The 12325-nt window shown below is 33.8% G+C and overlaps 1 protein-coding gene across 18 annotated transcripts in view; it reads right to left on the bottom strand.

Annotated features, from left to right (window-relative positions):
- CHD9 (chromodomain helicase DNA binding protein 9) overlaps positions 1-12325 on the bottom strand; it is a 244095-nt gene that overhangs the window by 62134 nt on the left and 169636 nt on the right. For all 18 annotated transcript variants that reach the window (XM_067718619.1, XM_067718614.1, XM_067718613.1 and 15 more), the window contains 4 exons: positions 12106-12316; positions 10233-10428; positions 8808-8975; positions 7936-8115 (listed from right to left, as the gene is read on the bottom strand). In XM_067718619.1, coding sequence (XP_067574720.1) covers positions 7936-8115; positions 8808-8975; positions 10233-10428; positions 12106-12316 — 755 coding nt within the window. The remainder of the gene's footprint in view (positions 1-7935; positions 8116-8807; positions 8976-10232; positions 10429-12105; positions 12317-12325) is intronic.

The following is a 12325-nucleotide window of genomic DNA, read 5'->3' as shown; positions in this document are numbered from 1 at the left end:
TTATCCCAGGAATACAAGGAGTCTTCAATATATGCAAATCAATCAACATGATACACCATATTAACAAACTGAAGGAGAAAAACCATATGATCATCTCAGAAGATGCAGCGAAAGCTTTCGACAAAATTCAACACCCATTTATGATACAAACCCTGCAGAAAGTAGGCATAGAGGGAACTTTCCTCAACATAATAAAGGCTATATGTGACAAACCCACAGCCAACATCGTCCTCAATGGTGAAAAAGAGAAAGCATTTCCACTAAGATCAGGAACAAGACAAGGTTGCCCACTCTCACCACTCTTATTCAACACAGTTTTGGAAGTTTTAGCCACAGTGATCAGAGAAGAAAAGGAAATAAAAGGAATCGAAATCAGAAAAGAAGAAGTAAAGCTGTCACTGTTTGCAGATGACATGATACTATACATAGAGAATCCTAAAGATGCTACCAGAAAACTACTAGAGCTAATCAATGAATTTGGTAAAGTAGCAGGATACAAAATTAATGCACAGAAATCTCTGGCATTCGTATACACTAATGATGAAAAATCTGAAAGTGAAATCAAGAAAACACTCCCATTTACCATTGCAACAAAAAGAATAAAATATCTAGGAATAAACCTACCTAAGGAGACAAAAGACCTGTATGCAGAAAATTATAAGACACTGATGAAAGAAATTAATGATACAAATAGATGGAGAGATATACCATGTTCTTGGATTGGAAAAATCAACATTGTGAAAATGACTCTACTACACAAAGCAAATACAGATTCAATGAAATCCCTATCAAACTACCACTCGCATTTTTCACAGAACTAGAACAGAAAATTTCACAATTTGTATGGAAACACAAAAGACTCCGAATAGCCAAAGCAATCTTGAGAATGAAAAACGGAGCTGGAGGAATCAGGCTCCCTGACTTCAGACTATACTACAAAGCTACAGTAATCAAGACAGTATGGTACTGGCACCAAAACAGAAAGATAGATCAATGGAACAGGAGAGAAAGCCCAGAGATAAAGCCACACACATATGGTCACCTTATCTTTGATAAAGGAGGCAAGAATGTACAGTGGAGAAAGGACAGCCTCTTCAATAAGTGGTGCTGGGAAAACTGGACAGGTACATGTAAAAGTATGAGATTAGACTACTCCCTAACACCATACACAAAAATAAGCTCAAAATGGATTAAAGACCTAAATGTAAGGCCAAAAACTATCAAACTCTTAGAGGAAAACACAGGCAGAACACTCTATGACATAAATCACAGCAAGATCCTTTTGACCCACCTCCTAGAGAAATGGAAATAAAAACAAAAATAAACAAATGGGACCTAATGAAACTTAAAAGCTTTTCCACAGCAAAGGAAACCATAAACAAGACCAAAAGACAACCCTCAGAATGGGAGAAAATATTTGCAAATGAAGCAACTGACAAAGGATTAATCTCCAAAATTGATAAGCAGCTCATGCAGCTCAATATCAGAAAAACAAACAACCCAATCCAAAAATGGGCAGAAGACCTAAATAGACATTTCTCCAAAGAAGAGATACAGACTGCCAACAAACACATGAAAGAATGCTCAACATCATTAATCATTAGAGAAATGCAAATCAAACCTACAATGAGATATCATCTCACACCTGTCAGAACGGCCATCATCAAAAAATCTAGAAACAGTATATGCTGGAGAGGGTGTGGAGAAAAGGGAACACTCTTGCACTGCTGGTGGGAATGTGAATTGGTACAGCCACTAAGGAGGTTCCTTAAAAAACTACAAATAGAACTACCATATGACCCAGCAATCCCACTACTGGGCATATACCCTGAGAAAACCAAAATTCAAAAAGAGTCATGTACCAAAATGTTCACTGCAGCTCTATTTACAAAAGCCCGGAGATGGAAACTACCTAAGTGTCCATCATCGGATGAATGGATAAAGAAGATGGGGCACATATATACAATGGAATATTACTCAGCCATAAAAAGAAACGAGATTGAGCTATTTGTAATGAGGTGGATGGACCTAGAGTCTGTCATACAGAGTGAAGTAAGTCAGAAAGAGAAAGACAAATACCGTATGCTAACATATACATATGGAATTTAAGAAAAAAAAAAGTCATGAAGAACCTAGGGGTAAGACAGGAATAAAGACACAGACCTACTAGAGAATGGACTTGAGGATATGGGGAGGGGGAAGGGTAAGCTGTGACAAAGCGAGAGAGTGGCACGGACATATTTAAACTACCAAACGTAAAATAGATAGCTAGTGGGAAGCAGCCGCATAGCACAGGGAGATCAGCTTGGTGCTTTGTGACCACCCAGAGGGGTGGGATAGGGAGGGTGGGAGGGAGGGAGACGCAAGAGGGAAGAGATATGGGAACATATGTATATGTATAACTGTTTCACTTTTTATAAAGCAGAAACTAACACACCATTGTAAAGCAATTATACTCCAATAAAGATGTTAAAAAAAAAAAAGAACCCATTTTGATGGAACTTTAAAATGCAGAAAATTACACATAGGAAAGGTAATAAAACTATTACAAGCAAAGAAGCCATTTATGACATTCAAGATAACTGAAAGTTTTAACACTGGGAAATTGATGATATCAGGAATTAGTGTTGGGAATTCCCTGGCGGTCCTGTGGTTAGGACTCTGTGCTCTCACTGCCAAGGGTGTGGGTTCAATCCCTGGGCAGGGAACTATGATCCCAGAAGCCACCTGTTGCGGCCAAAAAAAAGAAAAAAAAGGAATTAGTGTTAATTTTATGTTAAAACGTGATTAATAGTATCGTGGTTGTGTTAAAGAAATCTTTATCTTTAGAGGTACAGATGGGAACATTTATAGAAGTTGTGATACTGTGCCTGGGGCTTGCTTTAAATTAATATGATATGCAAACTATTATATATAGAATGGATAAACAGCAAGGTTCTACTGTATAGCACAGGGAAGTATATTCAATATCCCATAATAAACCAAAATGGAGAAGGTTATGTGTGTGTGTGTGTGTATATATATATATACATATATATATGTATATATATATAAGTGAATTACATTACTGTACAGCAGAAATTAACACAACATTGTAAACCAACTATACTTCAATAAAATAAATTTTAAAAAATAAAAAGTAAAATAATATGAAAGATGGGTAGGGTGGTGATGAAAGTTTAGTATGAGTAAATAATTGTTGAAGCTGGGTGATAAATACACAGGTCTCATTATACTATTCTGCCTATATTTGTAGTTTCAATGTTTATAAAACATCTAAAAAATTAGTAGGACAGGACTTCCCTGGTGATACAGTGTTTAAGACTCTGTGCTTCCATTTCAGGGGGAGCGGGTTCGACCCCTGGTCAGGGAACTAAGATCCCACATGCCATGCGGCACGGCAAAAATAAATAAATAAATAAAATAAAAAAGGAGTAGGAAAAAAACTAAAATCCTAAATGCTTCTTGCTGAACTTTGCAATGTCTGTTCATGACATTGCTTACCAAGTAATAAATACATTCATTCCATCATTCTTTTGAGACTGGGTTAGTAAGATGCTTGTTTATAGGAAGTATTTAACTATTATAAATGTTTAAAAATATTCATTTTCCTGGCATATTTATGAAACAAGTCACAGAAATAAATGCTTTAACAAAATGAATTTAAATTCTGTTTTTTTGTTTGTTCTAAACTATAGCTTTATTATTATGAAACTACTAAAAAAAGCAATTTTTTATTTCTTTGAAATGATGAGTGTGGTAGGCTGAATAATGGCTTGCAAAGATATTTACGTCTTAATTTCTGGAACCTTGTGAATGTTAGTTTATATGGCAAAAGAGCCTTGGCAGATGTGCTTAAGTTAGGAATCCTGAAATGGGGAGATTAGCCTATATTATCAAGGCAGGCCCTAAATTCAATCACAGCTGTCCTGAATGCAAGAGGAAAGAAGAGGAGATTTCACTACAGAAGAGGAAAAGCCTGTGTGACAGCAGAAGCTGAGACTGGAATAATGTGGTCACAAGCAAGAAATGCAGGCACTCTTAAAAGCTGGAAGACATTAGAAACTGATCCTCTCCTAAAGCTTCCAGAAGAAATCAGCCCTGCTGACATCTTAATTTTAGCCCTGTAAGACTCATTTTGGAGTTCTGGCACCCAGAACTATAAAAGAATAAATTTGTGTTGTTTTAAGCCACTAAATTTGTGGTAATTTGTTACAGTAGCAACAGAAAATAATACAGTGAGATACCTCTTAATGACAAACCACATAATTCTAAAAACTCATCATCAACTTAAAAGAGTAAAGGTTGACTAGTTTGATAAAATGAAAAGTAGATAGCCACCATCACCTGCATAAAAGTATATGATGACAATTCATCAACATGGTAGGAATATGAGTAACAGACATCTTAACTATACCCAAGTAATTCCAAATCTAAGAGGGGACTTCATTTTGTTAATTCAGAAATGAATTTCTCCTAATTGAGGACAAACAATATCCACATTTTCAAATCTTCATTAATAGAAGCTCATGAATTCTCAGGAACAATGAAAAGTTCACTGAAGTTCACAGGGTTTTATTTTGTCCTACAGTTTCATTGATATATGCCTCTTGAGAAGCCATTAAATATGAAAAGTCACTAAAAGGAAATAATTAGATTTTTGAAACATACTACTTTATGGTTGCTTACCTTAAAAAAATGTTCTATGTTACAGTAGAGAATCAATTTTGTGCTGCTACCTTATAACTGTTGATAATTAAAATAACTTGCGCAGAAGAAACTATACTTCACAATTAAATGGCTTTTAAAATATATATTCATTATAAGAAAAATGATAAATTCATTTTTCAATCTTAAAAATTTTTAATATTTGTAGATAATTCCAGATGCTCTTGTTAACTGACATATAACCTACTTTCAAGATGACATATAAAATTCTCAAAGTTCTTTTTTTGGGGGGGTCGCGCTGCACGGCATGTGGGATCCTAGTTCCCTCTGCAGTGGAAGCACGGAGTCTTAACCACTGGACCTCCAGGGAAGTCCCTCTCAAGGTTTCTAACGATGGATTAATGCCTACAGAAATGAAATGCCTGTTGTAGAAGTCCATCAAGTACTGGTTTACTGCCTACTTTCAAATGTTAAATCTTAATATCCCAGTTCCCCTCAAAATATTTTTCTTAAAATGTATTCGTTTAATCATTAAATTCCTTTATTATTTGCAAGGGAAATTTTAAATGGTGAAGTCTATCTTCCTATATCGGAAAGTAGCAGAAGATCTTAGGCACCAAAGAAGGGCCCTTATAAGTAAGCAATCCAACTGAAGCTTCATTTAGACCACTTTGTTTTCTTTTTGTAAATTAAGCAACTCAAAGCCTTTTGTTCTACACCAAATTTAACATCAGACCAGAAACTTTTCTGTTTCTAGGATCCACCTAACTGCCCTTATGAAAATCTCTCAAAACAAGATTTACGTGATATAACCACTTGTAAATGAGGTTACCAATAATGAGTTAATCGATGGATATATTTATTAATTCTAATTAGTCTTATTATGCACCCTACTCCATAAATGTAGCTTCTTATCAAAAACTCTTTGATAATACGTAGAAACATGGATTGGAATGACATTTACCAAAACCACTGAAAATAACTGCTCAGCTGAAGTTTCTGGACATTCCAAGGAAAAGCAAAAAATAGTATCAACTTTATTCCTTTGGTGCTACTATATAGTAGTGCCATATTCCACTATGCCAAATGCCCACCATGTAGTGGCATTCCCACACAATTATGGAAATGAAAAAATTATAATACAAGTACAGGTTTATGTGGTACCTCTTCAGCTACTGCGGTACCTTTTCAGTAAGCTCTCTTTTCAAATGCAACAATTACTCCCTGGTCTGAGGGTTTAAAATAGATACTTAAGTGCTTAAGTATTCACATTCTTAGAGTATAGCTGATTATGATTAGAGCATACCTGAGTAAAATACTACTCACATAGCACTTTATAGTAAAGTAGGAAAGGTCAAGCATGATTATCATGCTCTCCTTTTTCAGGACAAGAAAGACTCATAAAGGTTAAGTTAACTGTCCAAGGTCACTAAGCTCATGAGTCAGAATTCAAACCCTGAAGTTCTGACTTTCCATGATTATTATCATTAACATTGTAAATGAGGATATGCCTTCATTAATTAAAAAAAAAAAAAAAACTTTAAGGAGACTATCCCTATACTTGGCCTAATCAACAAAGGTGATTTCTGTGACTAATACCTTTCTCATTTCAATCTCATTCTCTACACTGCTGCTAGAGTTAAATTTCTAAACCAGAACACATTATGCCCATTTTCTTCTTGAAGGGATTTCAGAGCTTTTTAATTGCCTCAGGATCAAGTTCAAATTCCTCACAATGGAATTTTTTGAGCCCTTCACAATTTGGGTCCAACCTCCCTAACCTTCATATTCATCTCCATTTAATTTACACTGTGCATCCATACACGCCTACACCATAGTTCTTGAAATCTTCCTTGTAGGTTAGTAACATATAATTCATTTATGTGGCTTTCTCTTTTTGTAACACAACGAAATTCAAACTTCCTTCAAGACTCAGCTCAAATGTTATCTTCTCTGAAAAGGCTTTCTTGATTTGCTGTCCTCCCATTTTACACAGAATTAATACTTTCTTTACTTTTTTCAGCGACTAGAATCCTTTCATTTTAGTGTTCCCAACACTTAGTAAAGTACCTAACACAAGATTACATTACTTTCCTGAATGAATGCGAGAAAAAAATTTCATATTAAGATTGGTATCATTACTTTTGGTGTAGCACCTGGACTACCTGCTCTATACTACAGTGCTCTCCATAAAGATGAAGAAAGACTTCTGGGTTGGAAGTGGAGAGGGGATGAATGAAGAAAATGTAGAAAGGAAGTAAAGTGGAAAGGAGAAAACCTGTATGAATCAGTGCAGGTGGGACAGAATACTGCAATAAAAAAACTCTTCAGATGAATGCAAGATATAGGTTTACCATGTCTCTATTGGGGGTTGGGGGGAAGAACATACAGGCAGTTAGTAAACTTTTAAAATGTTTTCCCCAAATAGGGGTGATACAATTATTAATATTTCTTTTCAAGACAAAAATTTCATTTTATCCTCCCCAAACTTGATTTAAATATTTAAAATTAGATTAGAAATACTTTCCTTGAGGTACTTTAAATTATTATAAGTTAATGTAAGATGATTTAACCTCCTACATTATATTACTTATATTTTGCTCTGACTTTGGCACATATGTTCTTTTTTAAAATATTTATTTATTTATTTATTTATTTTTGACTGTGTTGGGTCTTTGTTGCTGTGCCTCGGCTTTCTCTAGTTGTGCTGAGCGGGGGCTACTCTTTGTTGTGGCGCACGGGCTTCTCATTGCTGTGGCTTCTCTTGTTGTGGGGCACAGACTCTAGGCACATGGGCTTCAGTAGTTGTGGCATGTGGGCTCAGTAGTTGTGGTGCAACGGGCTTAGTTCCTCCGCAGCATGTGGGATCTTCCCGAGACAGGGCTCGAATCCATGTCACTTGCATTGGCAGGCAGATTCTTAACCACTGCACCCCCAGGGAAGTCTGGCATATATGTTCTTTGATTTCTAAATTTGACTTCAAATGTTCTACTCTGATTAATACTTAGAACCATTTCTAGTTATTACTCCTACTCCATTTCACTAGCATCAGAAGAGTACATGTGAAATTTGATGTGAGAGATCAGAAATAAATGAAGGAAAAGAATATATTACCTACTTCTTTTGAGTAATTCAGTTTATTTAAACATTAAGTAGATGCTCCTCAAATAATTAGTAGAGTAAGAGACAGTTAAATTTTTTTTACGAGAGAACATTACAGGGTTTTTTTTTGTTTTTTTTTTTTTATAAAATATCACTCACTGTTACCTTGGCAAATGTTGACCCACGTCCTTCTGATTCAATTGTAATGGTTTTTGTACGACGTAGTAAAATCTGATCAATATCTTCTTCACAGAATTTAGAGCCTTCATCTTCTTCTTCCATAATGGCACCATAAGCACCTCTTCGAAGCAGATCTTCTATTTCCTTTTTGGAAAGCTGTTGAATCTAAAGAGACAAAATTTTGGTAATAGTTTTTTCAAGTTCATAAAATGAGAAAGTATCCCTAAAGAATGTTAAAGAACACAGAAGTCATGTTTAAATTGCATTTGGGGCTTGGGATGTACCTGAGAGAATTCTCTAAAAGAATATATTGAGGTTGTTGACTCTTTACTATCTTTAAAGTACGATTTGCCATTTGCCTAAAGTAACTCCAGTTAAAACAAAACCTCTGGGGCAGGTAACCTCTCAAGGTTCTTTTTAGTACTAGGATTCGAGAGTTGTTATAAGCACAAGATATAAGTAAGATTTTGAGGGGAAAAAATGCCAAAAACATCATTTATAGCAAGAGAAAGCCAACGTTAATAGTTTGGCCCTAAAAAAACAATTTGAAAAACTGTTTATAGAAAAAATGCAGAAAAACACAAATTCTACTTTGCTGTGCCATGATACAAATGTCCTGCAAGGAAGAATTTCTATTTGAAAACACAATCTTAGAATTTACAAGCATTGACATTATATAGACAGAACAGTTTCCAAAAGTACTAACTAAATGTAGCTCTACTCTGACATTCCTCCTTACATAAAAGTATCTATCTACTGCTTAGTATGGATCAAAATTAAATAATATGCTATCTGAGGTTTAAACTAAATGTAAACAAAAACAGAAAAACTCTAGGTGAAGAAGAAAATATACATACACCACCAACATTACTTTCTCTTCCACTCATGCTCTGTAATACAGCCTTATCTAGACCCAGTTTCAGACTGGCTCGGTCAAACATCTCTCTTTCATATGAGTTACGAGTTACTAGTCGGTAGACTTTAACTGCTTTATTCTGACCGATTCTGTGGCAACGAGCTTGGGCCTATAAAAAATGAGGAATTATAGGTTAAATTAATTTATAAAATAGCACAAAAGGCATTACGCATTAAACTATCTTGATGGAATATAAAAGTATGTGCAAGAATTTTTAGACACTCTTGCTGTTGAATTGCATATAACCTTTCTCTGGAAATGAAGGTAGAACTTATTAAAATGAGACATGATTCCACAATCAGAAATAAATTAAAATTTAAACATATTTCAGAGACTATAAATCCATGAAGAAATACTATTTTTTAAAGAGGGTGTCATCAGCATAATTCTAGACAGGAACATAAACTCTGTGAACAGACTTTTTTTAGCCTCTGGCTTTAAACTTAAAATCTAACCCTAAATTTCTAATTTTTTTTCTACTACATTATCAACAATCTTTTCAATATATTTTAGTTAAGCTGGGTAATTCTGAGGGGAGTAAAAACCTAAGGTGAACAACTCTGGAGGCCTAAATTTTATTTAAACAAAGGAAGAACTAATTATCTAATATGCAGACATGTTGGAAGTAGAGACATCAGAGATTACATAAGAGCTTCACATTTTATCTTGGGTTCCTAAACTTAAAATTTGTCTGATAAATTTTGAACTAGATTATACACATGAGAGGTTAAAACATTATCTTTTATTAAGCCAGGTATATTCTCAAGAATAGTATCAATTACAGTACTACTGAGACTATCATGAACAATAAAAGAAGAATTTCTCCAATACTTTGTTCTCTTCTCATATCCTTCCTAGAAACACATTTTCTGTAAACTTTGACTCACTCTAATCACTAATTAATATTCCTATGTTCCAACGAAGTTCAAGTAGTCTTAATTTATATGTGTACATTAATTTTCTACAGAATTTCATAAAAAGGCAATATGTCTCAATTCCATGCATACTCTATTATGTAATGATTAAGAAGATGATATCAGGATAAGCAAGTACTTATTTTTAAGGAAGTAAAGTAAGTTATTCTTAAAGTGTAGGCCTTTCTCAAATTTACATGATATACTTTGAACAATACTGTACTTGAGTAGGTAAACCTTTTTTAGAAGTATGATACGTAACCTAAACAAGTATTTTTTATTTTATTGTCATTAAATTAAAATAAAAATAATTTCACCTATTTTATTTGGCATAGATATTTCTTAGGGAAACATACATGTTAGTTTGTCCGTATAAAAATAAAACAGGTGGATTATCAAAGATAGCTACGGGAATTAAAAAAAAAATTCTCTTAGCCAAGGAATCTGTTTACCTGAAGGTCGTTTTGAGGATTCCAATCAGAATCAAAAATTATACATGTATCAGCTGCAGTTAAGTTGATGCCCAAACCACCAGCTCGGGTACACAGAAGAAAGACAAATCGATCTGAATCAGGTTTACTAAATCGATCTATAGCAGCTTGTCGAAGATTCCCTCTGACTCTTCCATCAATTCGCTCATATAAATATCTATCAAATGAAATGCAATAAATTTAGATAGATGAGTATAATGAAAATGAAGGCATTCTATCAAATGTGACAGACACATATCTGTTTTCCAGCAACATTATGTTTTCTACAAAATTAAGAAGTGATATTACCCCAACTAGTTTCTATGGTTTTATTCTTCTCAGTGTTGGTGCTAAGTAAGAAACACAAAGTAACACAAAGTTACAAAATCTCTGCATTCCTGGATGTATAGGTAAAATACCTTTATAATTAATATACTTTATTGATCTCATTGTAACAAATGATTTTTTTTTTTGGCAAGAAGTAAAGACTTTCATAAAACTCGATATAAGAAGCTTAAAAACATTTCTCTCAACTGATATACTATTCTCTCAACTGATATACTATTCTCTCAACTGATATACTTGCTTGTAAACTATAATTTATTAAGGGCAAACTATAATGCTAATCCTTTATAGTCATCACTGCCAAGCAATTGAATTTTAACTTCTTGTATTCTTCCTCATTTAACATCAATAAAAATAAAATAGATAAAAATTTAGGAACTAGAAGAGGAATACACATGACACTTGCCACACCTCTTCAAGACACTGGTTCAAGACACTTCTTTCCACCTATAATTTACTAGAGTCTCAGCAGCAGCTCCACTGTTATCTCTAGTACCTGTGAAACAGGGGTGTGACTTCTAATAATGTTACTTTTGACATTACTTTTGACATTAAAGAAATTTGAGGTTTTCCATGAAATTCATAAGTCAAATTTATCTTTAGCTTACAAAGTTCTTCGTGTAAAGACATCAAGAAAATGCAAGAATGGCTATTTTAGGAATACTGCAATTTAATCTACTTACGTGGTATAAAACTGAGAATAATACACATTTTGGAATAAGACTAAATGAAAGGAACACTGACACTAAAAGTAGAACTAAAAACAAAATGAAAAATAAAAATGAACTACAAAATCTCTGATAATATAAAGTAGTATAGACAGATCTTTTACTTATTAATAAGGATCAAAATATAGTAAACTACAATTACAGCTGAATCTTCAGATTCTCTCTTGCATTAATGTGCTGATTTCTAATTGGCCCACAAAGTGCTCTGATAAATATCTTATGATAAATATTCTATTTATCCAAATACCGATTAGACATTATTTAAGACTATCTTACTGTCATGCACCAAAAAACCAAACCAAAACAAAAAACCTACATTAAACACATCAGAAAAAATTAAAATATGAGCAAGTATTATATAGTGTACAATAAGTTAAAGTGCAGCAAGTTCAGGTTCTAATTTTAACAATGAAAAAGATCTGAAAAGGATCTTGAATCATTTTAATTTTGAAGATAGTTATAAATCCATTTAAAATGTTGCTACTACAAGGCTAAAAAAATCAAATAAAATGTATACTAAAAAACCTATTTGTAGGTCAACAAATACCTGTCAATTTGCAAAATTTTCTTAATCAGTCTCCTTAGCCCTGTTTACTATTGCAACATATATAGGTTAGGAAAACACCTGACACATAATCTTAAACAATCTTTATGCAGAGATTTAAATGGATTCTTACCTAGATAAAGAGGAAGATGTGACTAAAGTTGGGTTACAGTACAGTGCTGTAATAAACTTAACAACATATACTTAGCATAATTCAGTGGTGAATTATATGCCTTACCTTTTATGTATAAGATAGTCCTCCAGGATATCAAGGCAGCGTACCATCTGAGAGAAGATGAGCACTTTATGACCTCCTGCTTTCATTTTAGGAAGCAATTTATCAATAAGGACCAATTTACCAGCAGACTGGATCATTGCTTGAAGATGAAAATCAGAAGCAGCTGGATTATATGTATCTCTAAATTCTCCAAGTATTTTCTCCTCAGCACCTGTCAAAG

Source organism: Pseudorca crassidens, chromosome 20 (genome assembly GCF_039906515.1).
Source record: "Pseudorca crassidens isolate mPseCra1 chromosome 20, mPseCra1.hap1, whole genome shotgun sequence".
Taxonomy (NCBI): domain Eukaryota; kingdom Metazoa; phylum Chordata; class Mammalia; order Artiodactyla; family Delphinidae; genus Pseudorca; species Pseudorca crassidens.
Note: the sequence above shows the minus strand (reverse complement) of the source record. Positions and strands in the feature narration are given on the sequence as shown.